This window comes from Gymnogyps californianus, chromosome Z (genome assembly GCF_018139145.2).
Source record: "Gymnogyps californianus isolate 813 chromosome Z, ASM1813914v2, whole genome shotgun sequence".
In the NCBI taxonomy this organism is placed as follows: Eukaryota; Metazoa; Chordata; class Aves; order Accipitriformes; family Cathartidae; genus Gymnogyps; species Gymnogyps californianus.
In genome coordinates this window covers 46974421-46991341 of record NC_059500.1, presented here as the reverse complement: position 1 = coordinate 46991341, position 16921 = coordinate 46974421, and the positions used below count along the sequence as shown (strand labels likewise).

The 16921-nt window shown below is 41.0% G+C and overlaps 1 protein-coding gene across 1 annotated transcript; it reads right to left on the bottom strand.

The window, feature by feature from the left end:
- Window positions 1-2840: 2840 nt before the first annotated feature.
- FXN (frataxin) lies at window positions 2841-13768 on the bottom strand. The gene is made up of 5 exons (XM_050913702.1): window positions 13643-13768; window positions 11652-11734; window positions 10169-10289; window positions 6579-6676; window positions 2841-3153 (listed from the first exon to the last, which is right to left on the bottom strand). Exons 1-5 carry the CDS (start codon window positions 13766-13768, stop codon window positions 3000-3002), a joined length of 582 nt encoding a protein of 193 aa, XP_050769659.1. The 3' UTR covers window positions 2841-2999.
- Between the last annotated feature and the right edge of the window lie 3153 nt (window positions 13769-16921).

Below are 16921 nucleotides of genomic sequence, written 5' to 3'. Positions count from 1 at the left end.
TTAGGCACATAACTCCTGTCAAACAAATGTAGTATTTTGTGACCAATACAGACCACAAGCAGGTGCTGTAAGCTGGACTACATGAATCAATCGAGACTTCCAAAGAACTCACTGGCACACAGGAAACAGTGAATTTTAGCAAGGTTAGACATGCTAGGACTTTCAGACTGTAGGCCAGAAGCAGAAAAATACAATCATCAGGAAGAGCGATTAGCTATTGGTGGAAACTCTGATATACCTGAAAAACCCAACACACCCCACTTTCTCTGCTGAGTCTGAGCATCCAGTACAGCTACAAATGCCAATACTTGTCCTTCAAAACTACTCTATACGTTTTCCTTCACTGAAGATGGAGCAACTGTCTTGTGGGAAAAATGCTGCCAGTAACGCGATGGTTCTTATCGATACTGTCCGTAGTATCAAAGGATTTTTCTTCAGCTATTTCTTTTGGGAGAGGTGAAGCAAGAAACTATCGACCTGATGTCAGGTGTGTAACCATAGAACCATCTGCTTATTCAAGTGAGTTATGGAAGTAAAAAATAGTATGGAAGAGTTATTTGTCACGGGGCAATATGCAGAATCTGACATTAGGATCGGAGCTCGTCCTGTGCCTCCACTGTACGAACATGACGGCTGACGGAGTCCTTGCCCTTACTTACAATTTGATGCAAGTATTAGAGCAAAAAATGAGTCACGTCCTGTGATTCATTTTGTACACCAAGATAAAACTCATTCTAACTTGCTGACGCTATTTATCTTCACCAGTTAGATTAAATCCATGTTACTCAGATACCTAAACCCAGGAAATTGTTTGCATAAATAGCAGTAGCATTAAGGATGAAGGGAAAGGCACATCAAATGCAAAAGCTGAAGTGCTCTTATAAAATCCATTCCGACTGGCCAAATTTTGAACAGAATCTTTCCAGTGTTTTAAGAAACACAAAGAATTAAAAACAATATGCATGGCTGCGGTCTTTAGCTTTATCATCATAGCCTGAAATCACACCTTTACATAATGAATTAAGAATTCTACATGCAACTTTATTTTGGTATAAACATTTGCACGAGACATAAGGGAATGGAGAATGAACCTCCAAATCTGAATCAGATGCATGTTAGTGAATATGTTGCATGCAAATTACTTAAGAAAATAATTTTTGGAAAAGTCAATCAGAAAAATTACACAAGCTATACGTGATCAGGCAAAGGAAGAACCAGGAGGAAGTATCCTTGATTCAAGTATCAAGTCATTAACATCTATACAAATGTGTTTAAATAGCTATTTGAACTACTAGGAGACTGAGCTAAATACTATCATTTTGCATATGCTGTAAATTATTTTCAGTGTTCCAAATTCAAAACAGTAAAAAGATGTTCTATTTTTAGCTTTCCTTTCTTAAAAAAAGCATCTTTTACTCTTGTACTCATATGAGTTGGTAGTCACTGTATTTACCTCATCCAGTAGAGCTGAAATTTCAGGTAATTGTCATATTTTTTTATTTTGATTGCAAAACATGCAAACAGCATGCACAATTAACCAAGAGCTGCTTCCAGTTAAATGTTACTCTCTATTTAATGGTGGGAAATAGCAGGTAACAACACTTATACTTTAAATGCAAATACTGGGCAACAATACTATAGCTATTGTTTTTCAGTGACAAAATTAATCACATCTGTAATAATTCTAGCTAGCCAGAGAATCATGCCAAACTAACCACAAGCATCAGAGGAACCAAGAAGAAAAACAGTTTGCACTGAACATCTTTTCATACATTGATAAACCATTTATAGGAGTATGGTATAACTGTTGCCTCAAGTATTAGGCAACAACTTTGTGCTTCCGTTTTATAGGCAATTAAAAACCACCAGTGGTAATACAACAGTGCAAGTGTTGAAGTGTTCTTCTGGCAGTTCACAATTTCTTTTAAAGCTTCTTGGTTTAAGATCTGGAGTATATAATTTATTTCATTCTCATTTTTTAACAGCCTGAAAAAGACAGCTTCATCAGCGTAAGTACCATACTCAATTCTAAGAAGCAAAAAGGCAAAAGCTTCTGCATCAGCATGGTACTAAGGGGAGCCTTGTTGTATTATGGTGAAAAAAAAAATAATCTAAGCCCACTTAAGAAATGCAGCAGAACAAAACTAGTGCACATTTTTGCTACCATTAGAGGATCTTAATTTTGCTCAACTAAAAAAAAAAAGGTCAATAAATTACGCATTTTTACTCTTTGAAGAACAAAAGGGAACAGAAAGAGAAATCCACAGTAACAGAATGAAGTGTTTGCAGAGATACTGCTGCACGGCTTAAACATCACATACCAGCCTTTCCAGTTCCACACAGACCTCTAAGTAATTTAAAGTTTAGCTCAAAAAAAATCCTAATGTGAAAGAAACCAGAATTTAGAATTTGGAGAAAAGAGCAAGTTCTGCAATACTGAGAGAAAAACTCTTATTACATGCATTACACAAAATTAAAAGTTTCTACCTGCCACAGTCATTTCATTTATGACATGTTCAATTTGACTGTGATGTGTTAATCACTCACAATAGCCACAAGTTATAATGCAATGCATTCACAGTACCACAACTTATGTCAATGCGATTCACAGGCATTTCTTGGTTTGGGTGAATGTCTCACCAAAAGAAGTTTAGCATTTGTGTGCTGGTCAGAAGTCACCAGGTGGGTCAGTCCTTACATCCAAACAAGACTACAGACAGTAAGAATTCATGACTTACTTCTGCAGTAAGAAAGTAAGAAATGCAGTGACAGGAAGGGCGACCTCAACCACCTGTGCTACATGGACACACATTCAAGCAGTGACACAGAAACCCAAAGACTGAGTACTAGAGAAAAATATATTATTTTCGTTTTTGTTGCATAACATAGTGATGTCAAGAAAAACAACAACAGAATTAAGCTCAGGTACTTCAGAAACCAAGGAAAGGCTTGGCTTGTGGTTAAAGTCTTTAAACTTCCACGAGGTAGAATACCATCCATCAAGTATCTTCTTTCCCAGAATATATTAAGCAGGACAAATCCAATTTAGTTTTTAACGCTGTTGAAAATTCTTTTGATAGTAGTTCATGAAGGGATACTCTGTCATGAGAATACACCCAATTCCGTCCAGTCCAGTCATACCGCTTGGGCCCACTAGAAAACAAAACACACACTGTGTAAGTACAGATTATTCATGGGGAGCTGCTGGAAGCCTGTATTTATAATGTACCCCAGAGAGCGCCCAGGAAAAGGAACAGACAGTGTGGAGAAGGACTGGTGGGCAGCCTGGGGAAGTGGAGCAGAAAAGGCCAGATCTGCCAGGAACTGCTGAGCCATCCAACAGATCTATCTGAAAGGTGACAAGATGTATCAGTCACTCCCAGCGGACACAAGCTCCTTCCCTTCTTGCTTTTGGCACTGATTTCCCCAATTTCTTCCCTTACCCCCTTCCTCCCTCACCCGTATAATTTTCTTCCATACAAATATTACAAGGGATATTTGTATAATGCTGAATTAATGCTATTGATTAGTTCTTGCAGCAGTCACATGCAGATATTCTAAGCACAGCAGAACACAGATCACCATTCTCACTTTCTTTGTAGATGCAACAAAAGAATTTACCAGCTGAAAGCAAATATATTGGCATGTGGGAGATTTATATTTAAAATGCTATTTTCCTCTGAGCTATCATATAGTTGTTAGCTTGATTTTTCAGGCCTAAATTAAGTATGAAGAAAGAAACTTGAACACCCAGGTTCCATTCCAGACCTTTCTATCCACCCAGTTCTTCACATCTGAAACAGGACTGAAAGGCACTCACTACTGTTAACATCAGCTAGAGAAACTAAGAAAAGAGAAAGGAATAAAACGGTCGTCTGGGATAAACAGACAAATCATCAGTCTTATCCTTGAACGCACAGGACAAAATGCCTTGGAACTCAGACAATCCACGCACAAAGTCTGCTAGAAAACAGACTATCCTATATATACACAAGAACAATCTGCAGGTTCTCTACAAACATAAACACTAACCTGAACCTTGAATATCCTGAATTACTTGCAATATTCAAATGGAGAACTTTCCAACCACTAATGAAACTATGAGAAGTCACAAATGCAAACACAAATCAAAGTCACTTCCACTGAAATCTCACTTGCTGTATGTGAACTGGTAACTATTTGGGATCGAGATTATGTGCTCCAGTTACTTTACTATGCATTTCTCACTTCTTTATCTTTGCAGCACAAGCGTATGTTTATACTGTCCTGCACCTAGAGAATGACAGAATGGGATGCAGCCATTCATGAAAATCAGGCTGAGACAGGCCATTTAACCAACAATGACAAAGCAAAGAAATGCATAAGTTATTCAAACTGTTTCTAAATGTTACATGGTAAGTATCAGTAATACAGTTAGCATATGAAACATCTACACAGTTCTCTGAATCTCCAAAATGCTGTACAAATGTGACTTTTTTCATTTAAATTAATAATTTAAGCAAGGATCTTGTGAATTCTATAAAATGCCTACAAAGTTAAATATAGACTAAATATATTTCTCATGGGAAGTCTACATACATTTTTAAACAGTAAGAGAGAAGATTTAAAATATCACATTAAGTTATTACTAAGAGATGCTGTGTAAGGTTGAAAAGTCTTTTCAGTCAAAGGAGCTACATGAAATTACTGCAATCACACTGCTGGCAGGTTGCACCCACACCCTCACCCCCTTTTTTTAAATTGTCAACTAAGTAAGGCTTTACAAACACAAGCTTAAGTTCACTTCAGTGTATAGATGCATGATAGCAAACAAGGTAAAAAAAAATTCAAGAAAATGTCTCTCTCTCACATCTTAAGAATTTGTCTCCCTTGGGATGCGTTCTTAAGGACTCAAGATTCTACATTTACTGTACAAATTTCCCAAATATAACATTCAATGCAAGTGATCACTGGCAGTAACATTTGCTTCTTTCACTTCCTCGTATATTGCATTTAAGAAGTATGTCACTCCAGATCATACAGTATTTGCTGGAGTTGCTTTTCACAAGTTAGGAAGTAAGTGAACATGTAGCATCATATTTCAGGAAATACCACTATTTACCATGATGCCAGTTAAGGAAGCAAAAAACTTAATGTTTGTCGGTGAATCATTTTTCATCACAGATGATGAAAAATACTGTCAGAGGATTTTCAAGTTTATCTCTTTCCTTGTGTATTTTTATTCACTACCAGAACAATCAAAAAAAAAAAAAAAAAAGAAAATTTTAACATTTTTTCACAAATTCCATATTCTGGAGCATGTATGTCTTAGCTTAACTAGAGCTGGCTCCAAACAGATAGGAATTCTCTGAATTTTGGTTTTCATAAATAGGTGAAACCTTTGTGTCAGTGACACAAAAATCTTATAGTCATCTTAAGCAGAATCAATGTTCAGAAATTATGCTTGTTGCAAAATACACTGAATGAATAAATTCTGACACACAGCCTGCATCTGTCTAAACAAAAAGGTTCGTTAGCTTGCTAGCCCTTTGCCTTAGCAAGTCATGTACCTGTTAAGTAAATTATTTAATTAATAAAAGGATTCTGGGATAGGAGAGGAGTTAGTAGAAAAAAATTGCTCACCTAGTATGCTGTGCACCAGCCAGTACATAAGTACACTACAGCAAAGTTAGAATTTTCTTTAGGTAAAATTTATGTCTATTAAAATTGTTTCTCTTAAAATCTTAAATTCCATTGTGGTTTTTTTTTTTCCCCCTGACACAAACCCTACTACAGAATTCTACTACTGCAAAACCATTCCTGGTTTTGCAATCAATGCATTCTTTCTGAACAACATTCAAGAGGTACGCCTGCATAGTTACTGGAGTGCTCATACTTTCCAGCTAGCTGGTTCCTTCACCAGTAACACTGACCAACTCCCTCAGTTCTTTGCCTGGGACAGTGGCAGAGAATACAATTTTTCGGGGGAGACAGCTACAACATTTTCCCACATATCTGGCTGCTCTCCTTGCTGAAACCAACGAGAAAACCTGGAATGGATCACAACACAGCATTAGAGAAGGCAGAGGGAACAGCTAGCCAAGGCTCCCGAAACGTGCAGATGCTTGACAAAAACAACCAGTGGGAGAGCACATAAACATATAAAGCAGGAAATCCCACAAGCTTAAAGGGGAAGGAGCCACCCTGTCTAAATACAAAGAGAGGTTTAGATCATAACATCATCATCACTCTTTTTCCAACAGAAGCTTGGGTTTTTCTTTTTAATCATAGCTGTTTATTTCTTCTATGAGTAGGCTATACTCCTGTAGACAGTGGTTTTGGACTGGAACAGGGTATGAAAATTCTGTATTACACATTTCCTGGATTAATTTAGGTATGTCAGTATACTGCACTGTGCCTCAAACCTCTATAACAAATTATTATTGAACATTTAGATTATATCATGTTTCGAGAATATACTGAGTAAAAGGGTTACTTATGAAAAGGATATTACATAGTCTGTGCCGTGCTATAAAAAAGGGGAAGTACATTTCCACCCAGTCTGCAGACATTACATAACTAACTTACACATAACTTACCTAGTGGGTGAGGACAGCCAAATCTGCCGGTTTGGTGTTTGCTTATTGATTACATATGTTCCCATGTCTCCACCTAATTTAACTGTTAGAACTCCACTCTTAAAACGCAAAGAAAATAAGTGAGAAATTAAAAATTTGCATCCTGTTACTTGACAACAATTACGTCATCTGCAGTATATAAACTTAGATATCTGTATCACATTCCCAACTATTTCCCAAACAATAATAGCTTGGGAGAATGATCATTAGGTATCAAAAACTTGTGTTAATACCTAGGGCAACCTGCATATCTTTGAGTCTGATCTAGACTTTAGACCTTCTGGTTAGAGTTTGATTTAGTGTATTTGCACCATTCACAATGGCACTACTTAAATAATACTCTTGAGCTTTGACCTGTCATCTTGGAAGGACTGCTAGTTCATTTTGCAACTATTAAAACATCATCCAGTAACAACTTTTTCTATTCATGAACAATGCAGAACTGGTGTGGTTCAAAGTCAAGAAGCTTTATGTGTCATCGCTAGATTCCTGAGCCATGCAATTTTACCTAACTTTTCTTAAGTAACTGTAACAGTTTCCCAGTGAATAAACACAATTCTTTCTCCAATAATTCTGATGAAGTGCCTAGATCCTGAATCACACCTCAAAAATGTTCCACTTCTAAACTCCATGAGGTTTGGTTTGTTTTAGTTATGCCAGCTTTAGACCATCATCTAGTGAGCATTTATTTTCTCTTTCTTACTCACATTTCTTACTGACATGATACACATTTCTCTGACATTTTCACAAGTGCGTTTGAAAAACATACCTAACTGACAAAAATATTTCTGTCCTAACTTTAAAAGAACAACACTACTTGGACTAGAGTTAACCTACAGCTGATCTGAATTACGCTAATTAAAAAGGGTATCTCTACAGAATACAGTTTGATGATTCAGGTAATAGGTTAGTCACATTTAATCTACAGTTTCTCAAATACTTCATGACCTATAGCATGATAAAGCTTCTTTCCAGGAATCATACTTTTCATGGTTTAGTCAGAAGATACTACTAGAGCTACGATCATTGCTAGAGCTATTTGCTATGTGTAAACACTTACTGTGGGGATAAATACTTTCATTCATGAGTACCTCCTGCCTGCAAACTTATTCTATAGCACAGGCAGCAGCTTAGAGCTTCCTTCCCCTACAAAGTAACTCAGTGTTACTGGTTTCTGACATATCTCAAGGATCATCAGCCATGAAATAATACACTCAAGGTCTGACTTTTTTACCTTAGTTTCCATGCTGTTTCTGTGCTTGATAAGCGATTTATATCTGTGATCAATAAAATAAAAATAAAAGGCTCCCCTGGTTAATATTGCCATCAGGTTGTCCTGCCACTTACGTTAATTGGATATTGGTTTAGTGCAAAGAAGGAAAAGAACAAGCTACTTCTCTGGTTGTCAGAATTCAAACTTTTCTGTATCTCAGCAGTCTTAGATCTGTAGAGATACAGCAGAATAAGAGTAGGTTGGGGGATTACGCCTGAATAGCGATATAAAGGTTTCACTATTCTTCTACGTGCTCTTTAGTGCTGTATTAAGTATTCAGCATGATGTTACGCTGTATGCTACAGAAACACTGTAAGTAAATAGGTTTCCAAAGAGTTAACAAAAAATTTGTACTCTTGCTTACATTGTGTGTCAGCTGTTGGAGAGTGTTGTTGCTCTGTCATTGCAAATTAAATAAACGTTAACTTCTAACACTGCGTTTAGAACATTTTCCCATACACTTTGCAATACTTTTGAAATACTAGAAAATACAACTTGAGTTTTTAAGAATTTAAATTGCAAGATATTTTTACCATATTTTAAGGAATACTACTGTACGTGGTTTGTACTACTGGATGAATGTTTGTTAGCTCCTAGTAACCAGAATATTCTTCGAAAGAGATTTTTTCCCTGGACACAAAGATATACATTGCATGAAGAAATCAAATTTGTAACAGTTCACGGGCATAACAGACCTTTATCACGTTCGCCACCTTGTGGCTTGCTATGGCACTAGCCTTGTTTGTTTGGAATTAACTTTGGTAAACTTGGGACTATTTAACCTTTCGCTCTTAACAGAAACGACAACATATTATTATGTCATCATAAAGTCTATGCAACAAAGGAGTACTGGTAGAAATTACGATGGATGTAAAAATAATTCCTTTTGAGCCTCACAGTGAGTCAATGTCAAACACAATTCACTCTACAGTGGCTGGAGATAAAATTCTGACATAAGATGACTCATCACCTTCATGTAATGAAGTGTCTAAGAACATTAAAGAGGTAAATTATAATCTTTTTGCTAATTTTTGTCCTAAGCTCTTCAAAATCAGGCTAATAGGTGCTGATATGCTAAAACATACTGAATAGTAATAGTTAAACAATTCTTTGCTTTTCACCAGAAAAGCAATTAGCTATAATATTAAGTACATGCTTAATTAAAGCAACAAATAGTATTTGCTAAGGGCAACAACAGAATCCTGCTAACAATACATTATTTCCTATCCTAGCTGTAAGAAATAAAGAATGAACAGTATGATGACAAAGTTACACAGGAGGTAGTCCGAGAACTACGAAGTCTTCTGGTTTTGGTTTTGTTTTTTTTTTTGCACAGTGCAACCCAAACCATCTGCTTCAATGTCCCTGAGCATAAAACCTTAACTGACAGGGCTAATAGAAAGCAACCTCCTTGTGGTAAGACATGAAGAGGGAGCAGCAGTTATGTGACCTCAGAAAAATAGACCTGTGTTGCAGACAGCAGTGTAGAGAGAAACTGCACTCTCCTCCAAGTCATGTAGAGGGCTGTAACATAAAAAACACTTCAGGAATTGTATATAAAAATAATAAATTCCCTACACAAATAGAATGGACATTTTTCATCTGAGTCTGTCACCCCTGTAAAAGAATTTGAGTGGCTGACCTATTAAAGGCTCCGATTATCAGGCTAGCAGTCACCCAATGTCTCCCGTGACAGTAGCCTTCTCCCCATGTATGCTCTGGTCTCACTTTTGTAACCACCTATCTAAACATTGCATCCTCTTGTTGCTTCTCTCCAACACAGGCTGTCATCAGTAAAGCCAGGACAAACGTACTCTACCTGGTCAAGACAAATGCTGCTTCTCAGTATTCAGGGCAATCAAAGAAACTGCTCTACCAGTTACACGTGATGTATATGTACTATGGCACGTAGGCCTGTCCTAGTATTCACCAGGACAGACGTGACTGCTGATGTCAGAAGTCTATGTGTGTTTAGAAAAATTTACAGACCACTGTGAAATTAGAAACCAGTTTCTATCTCCTCGTCTGCTCATTCGTTATTCTATGTCTTTCTCTGTACACCAAACATTTTAAATCCTGAAATCATACAACAGCATGTGTTACTTTTTACCAGAACAGTTGCTCCAGTCAGTATAAACAGGCATATTTTAACAATAAAGCTGTAAAAACTCACTGTATTTTAAGTGTTTGCACTAAGGTGACTAATTTAAAATTCTCCTTCAAAGAAAAAAAAAAAATCTACAATAATGACAGTGGTAATAAGATGTTTAAAACTTACCCCTAAAGAGACATCATAATCTTCTGGGGTAAAAGGCTTATCTGTCAGGTCCTCAAAGAAATCTGCTAAGGAGTCCAGTGTTTCTTCAGCCAGTTTTTCATAAGTGGTCTCATCTAAAGAGCTACAAATGACATACAAGCCCATAATTAGGAGGAAAACCACGGAAGACAGTATTTTCCCTATAATAAAGACATACCAAGACCATGACCTTGGAGGAAACAGTAACCATGAAATGATCATATAAAATGAGCAGTCATTTTTCTTAAGGTAATGTAGGTAACAATCCACCTTATAAATGGAGGTGGAATTTTGAAATTTTGGTAGCAGAGATCTCTTAACTGCACAATATGTACTTCTTTCCTTAGATATACTGACCGCTGTGTACCAAGAGGACAGAGTTAGATTTCAAAATAAGGAATTTTCATAAAAGGACTCTGTGCAAGAATTACTTAGTTTTGAACTTTACAAATAGAGACAAGCATCTTCTGTTTAGAAGCATGTCATTTGACTAAGAAACTCACTGTAGCTGTAAGTAGTTTAGAAACATCAATATCACATCATGTCTACATACAGCATTTGACTTCTCAGCTGGAATTACCAACGCAGCCCGGTAATTAGATGTTATTTAAAGTGTGCTTATGAACTAATACATACAATTACTTTCTTCTTCAGAGAGTTTTAAAGCACCCTTGTAGCCATTACGTAAGGCTTACAGCACTTGTGAGACTGCTTCTGTTATCCTCTTTAAATAAGTAGAAAAAGTTAGTGGGAACAAAGTGTAGATCAGTTTAATTAACTAAATGTAATTAAATCATGTTTTTCCATCCATATCAGTGTCAACTTTTAGCTGAGTGTGTAGGTGGGTATCTCTAGCAACAGACAATTCAGTGAAATCATTTCAGTTTTTGCTAATGGGTATGGCAATACAACCGTTACTGTGAACTATGGTGACTCAGTATCTTTCAGCTGATGACAGAGAACGTAATTTTTTTAAAAAGTTTCTTGCTAGACAGTTACTGAAATACACTCTATGCCACTTATGCGAGGGACACCACAGAAACACCTGGGGGCGTGGAGAATGGAAAGCCTTAGGATTAGGCAGGATTCATGCACTGGTTCAGGGTGCAGTTCAGGTACTTAATGGTAAGAGCCATTTTAGACATCCGCACAATCCTTCATTGGGCCTCCAACTGCTGCATCAGAAGGGGAGAAGTCTCTGACAGGTACTGTGTCACATCCTTTCAGCGCAAGCAGAGATTTCATGTACCATGACATACGTGAAACGGTGCTACACACCTATGTTTAGGTATATGAATTATTTCCTGACTTCCCAATTCACCCAAAATGCTTTTCACTAAAACTGTACTTTTCCTTTACATCATCATATCAATATTACATCAGTTTGATAGTCTTACCATGTCTAGAAATTATTTTAAAATGCAGAGACAATATTTTCATATAAATATCTCAAAATAAAATTTACCTTGTGTCATTCAGAGTTCCTGCACTTCTTAAATTCATGAACCGAACAGTCTTGCTCTTCACATCTGAAGAATGTTGTAATTGCTGTTGAAAGTAAGCATAAGTAAAATGGAATTAAAAGTTAAAACATGAAGAATTATAAATTAGATATTTGTCACATAAATTAAATAGATCCTTGAAGACCTTTCCCTCCCCCTCCGCCCAAGTAAAATACTCATATTCTATATCACAGAGCTAATATGGAAAGAATTATGCAGCTTTAGTCCTTGGATGATTGAGGCAATCTAGAATATCCTTGTCTTCTGATACAAACTCATGAAAAAAACCCCAATTTTATTCTTAGAATAGTGACCTAGGAAAGAGGAGAACTGTTTTCTTTCCTATTGCTCTACCACAGAATTACTGAGCAACTTCAGACAACTGGCTTAGGCCAAGATTTTCACAAGTATCCACTACTCAGACGCTTCATTATCAACAACATGTGTCCCTCTGTTAGAAGCCATGAATATATTAAACTGAAATAAACAGAAGCCCTGAATCCTCCTCACTTACAAAAGAGCTAACATCACACTTCACATTCCAGATCTCTTCCGTAAAACAAGCTGTTTCACTTCTAATTTCTCTTCTGTTTAAAGAAAAGCTTTAAAAAACAAATCAAAATTACAGAAAAGCTGTATCAACATACTGGCAATGTAAGACAAGGGAGCAAAATGGGCAAACCCTTTGAGGGGAAGCAATACATCAACATGGATAAAAATAAAGTTGATCCCCTCGTCTAACACACTAGCAGAAGCACTTACGCTATCCACCAAGAAAGGAAGACAGCATGCTTGCCATTTTGTTCTTAACCTTGGCTATGAAGGTATATATTTCTGGATGAATGGTAAGATAGCATTTTTGATTACTTTTTGTGTACTTGCACAAGGTTTTGAAAACTAACAGACTGAGCTGAAAAGCAAGTGACATTTAAAAAGGAACTATGACAGCCCCTCTTCAAGCACACACGAGAGCAAAACACAAAAACGTCTCTCTCCACATGGTTTGACATCTATGCTCAGGCATTACAGATGAACTGGTCTGTTAGTCCAAAGCCATGACACGGACATAAAGGACAGAGAACAGCAAACTCCTTGTACCATCACAATGATGTATGTTGACAAAATACACACTGATGCCTACGTGTTTTTGACTGTACCCTTCAGCATTTCTTTAATACACACTTAGGATCAAAAGCTGCAAGACCATAAATGCGTTCATGTTCTGGCCAGACTGAGAGGCTGTTAACTCCATTCCTGTGCTCATACTCAATTTATGACTTGAGGCTGCCAACACGGTGCTACCATACAGTTGGTATCACCCCTCCACATACCAAACCCAGTGCTAAGGGTGGCCACCATGCACCTTCTGCAATTGGAAAAGGGTAGCAAACAAGCACATAGCTTTGGAGTACAGCAAAGGCTGGGTTCCCCGCTGGGCAGCCCTCGCTGCTGCCGTCCCTGGAGCGCAGCACGGCTGTACTTGCAAGGGCTGGGAACCACCGAGGCCACTGGCCCCACACTTTTGCGCTCCTGCGTTTCCCACAGGGGGAAGGCCGATGCGCGCTCTGGCGAGGACAGCCGCTACCGGGGCGCCGCTCAGCCCTCGCACGGCGGTCGGCCCCGCCGCCAGCTTCAGAGCCGCTCGCACGGGGGCGGCGCGGCCGGGGAGCGGAGCGGCCTTCCCCCAGCCAAAGAGGGAGGACGCGCCTCGCTGCCGCCCGGGGAGCCCTGGCTGGCACCGCGGGCCTGGCGGAGGCCGGCTAAGGGCCCGCGGCCGGCTGAGGAAGCCCCACCGGCCGCCCTTCCCTCCCCGCCGCCAGGGCCCGCCCGCAGCGGGAGCCCGGCCCGAGGCTGCCCCGCCCGCCCGCGGGCAGCGGCGGCGCGGCCGGCTCGCCTCCTCCCTCCCGGCGGCGCAGGCCGCGCCTCGCCGCCCGCCCGCTCGCCTCACGCTCACCGTCCGGCCGCAGCCGGCGGCGGCTGTCCCCGCCAGCGGGGCGCCCCCAGGGCCTCCGCTCCGCCGCCGCGCCGCCGCCGCCCGCCGCGCGGCGCGCACCGCGCCGGCCGCCCCCGGCCGCCACATGTCACCGCCGCTCGCTACGGAAGCAGCCAGGGAGGAACCAGCGCGCCGCGGCGGCGGCGAACTAAAGGCGGCGCGGCCGCTACCGCCCTCCGCTGGCGCCGCGGGGAGCAGCGCCGGGCCGGGCCGCCTCGGGGCTGGTCTCGGCCAGCTCCCGGTGCGAGGGAGCGGGGCGGCTGCTGGGGAGGCCCAGCAAGCGCCTGCCAAGGCGGGGGCAAAGGGCCGGTGCCGAGGGGAGGCAGGGCGCGGAGCAACCCCTCTCCCCGCCCCGCCCCCGGCAGGCCCGAGGGGCAGAGCCCTTTCCCCTTGCCGGCCGGAGGTGGGACGCGCAGGCGGGGCGGGTCCTTCCCGGGCCTTGGCGGGTCAGGGGACTGGCGAGGTGTTTGTGAGGGGCACCGCCCGTGCGGACGGGGTGCGGGGCACCGGCCGCCGCCGGCGGCCGGGCCTTTCGCCCTGCGCCTGTGTAAGCGTGCCCGAGGCGGCGTCCCGGGAGCCGGCGTGTGTCGCCGGGGGGAGGGCCGGCGGTGGAGCCAAGCGCATGACCCGGCAGAACGCGCGCGGGCGCTGTCGCACCACCCTGCACGCGCGCCTGAAGGAGAGAAGCAGAGCGTCCTGCCCCCCGCCCCCCAGTCCCTGCTGACTTCAGCCAGACCGAATTAAATCCAAGTGTTTTGCTGCTGAGACAACAAAGCTGTACTGGAGTCCGGTACGGTCTTTCTCCACGACGTGCCCTTTCCAGGAGATGGTGCTTTCCCCATCGGTCCGGTAGAGGGGAGGGTGTCTTTCCCCCAGCACATGCAGCGTTCAACACAAACATCGTGCAGGAAGGCTGTACTTAGGGAAGAGAGGTGCTGGGTCCCGGTGTACTGCTCAGACTTTTTTGCGTACTTAGGAGAACTTGGGGATCTCGAATCTGACTGGTATCATAAAGACAAGTAGCTGCGACGGTCACTTGGTAACATGGCTGCTCCTGCTGTGCACCTTCACCTCAGCTACCGTTCTCAGACCAGGGAATACTTGCTTGTGGGTGAATCTCTGTAGGTACCTGTTCAGGCAAAGCTATCTTGCCGGGTAGATTTACAAGGAGCTGGAGCCTGGAAAGGACAGAAATTACAAGCAACACTACCCACCCCCCTTCATCGCTTAAAAAAAAAAAAAAAAAGCCCAGGCAGGGCAAAGGAAAGTTGCTATTTATTTCTGCCTTGCAAGGACTAGTGATTCTAACATACAGGCAGTTCCTATGCACCACAGGTGCTGACAGCAGTCTAATGTCAGCAGCCTGAGCTACAAAGCAGAATACTTTGAAAGTGTGTTGTAATCGCAGTCATTTCCTAAGCTGCATGGTAAGAATCCACTTCCTGTAGTTGTGCTGTTCTACAGTTCTTGTCCTCTTCTCTGGCAAATTTTCAAAGTACAGTATCTACAGCTTTTCCAGACCTAAGCAGTAATAGAGAGGGATTCCCCCTTTCTTGACAATTTAGGACAAGAACTGTAGGACACACTGACAGTAGAGAGAGGGAGCAATGGGACAAGGACCAGGGCTAGTATCTTGGGTTCAAACTTTACAACAGGCCAGCTGGACAATGGATTCACACCCCAAAACCGGAGTAGCTGCAACTCACTCAAAAAAACTGTTGACATTCCAATTCCCATTAACTGCAGTTAATCAATTCCAGGTAACTGCACTGATGTGAGCAGCTAGTATGGACCACTTGAGATGACAGTCACTGGTTTGTCCAGGAGCTATTTTGGCTGTGTGAATACCTGAGTCCATGGAAAGGTGTATTATTACAGAATATAGCATCCACTCAGGGACCCATTGCAGGACAGTGTTTTCTGTGACAGCAAGTATTCTGATCCATTACCTCCAGTAGGTAAAATGTTACCCCGAGTCAGTAAAGGGAAATAAAGCACATCACTTATCACACCTGACATACATTTGATAGAACTTCTGATGGTGTGCTTCAAGAAGCAGTGAAGAAAGAGAAGGGAATTTATGTAGGTGACTGGCCAAGCTCCTACTGAGTTATTTAAATGCTGGTGATACTGTACTATTAATGATATGTGAAGATGTCAAGAGTCTCAGCTAGACATCTTTTATTGTTACTTAAACTGAAAAAATAAAATAGGCTTACCAGGGAGATGAAAGATAAGAAACAATTCTGATGAAAAAGTTTCTAAAAAAACCCATTTTCTGTGGGAAGGCAGACAAATTTCATTTCAGATCCTTCCATAGGACAGGACTGAAAGATGCAACAGTTGCAAGTAAAATCATAAATATGTAAAGCATACAAGTATTAAGAAGCTTACCACTGGCAACTGTGTGATGCATTTTTACATTTCTAAAACTCTCACTCAAGCAGGTGGCATCTTGCAATGCTTTAAGGAGTCAGTTGTCAAGTTTCTCACCAAGATTTATATTATTTTTTTCTTTAAGCTGAAATTATTTTCTACCACACGAGGGGCAAAAGCCCAGACAATTAAAGTCGGTTGTGCAAATTTCAACTGAGACTTTGACATGTGTTAGAGTTCTCTGTACCAAACCGTATTATCTAGCTTAGTCAGCCTCTTGTCTCTTTCCAGCAGAGTCCTGTGTGTTTCTTTGTTACCAGTATCTTCCCTCAGACCTTGTAGGGGACTGTGTTCTTGTTGCATTTTGTAAGGGAAGTTTTTATACATCAAGCAGATACAAGATACTCTCTAGTTCCTTGAAGACCAACCCACATTCTTATCACTTCTGGAAAAAACTAGTTATGTTTTTGCAGCTATAATGGTCTACATACTGAGATAAGACCTGTAGGGAGAAACAACTTTTATCAGACCACAGAATACATTAGTAAAGCAAACAACTCCTTTTTCATACCTTGGTGGGGAGAGAGGAAAGCAGCTGCAAGAATGGAGGAATGCCTGTTCTTTTACGTAGCATTTGATCTAGTAAGATGGTGCTTGTTTACATACCTTGCCATTCCTATAAAAAGAGCGTCAGGGTATTTTCTGGTATTATCCAGGTAGTTCCACAGTGATTTTTCTCTAATCTTCCAAGGTCATATGCAACTCTCAATACAAAATGCTCATTTCTCATTTCTGTTAATGACAAATCAATGAATTAGTGTAGAGTAAATATTTTCTCTGGTATTAGCAATCTCACTTACCGAA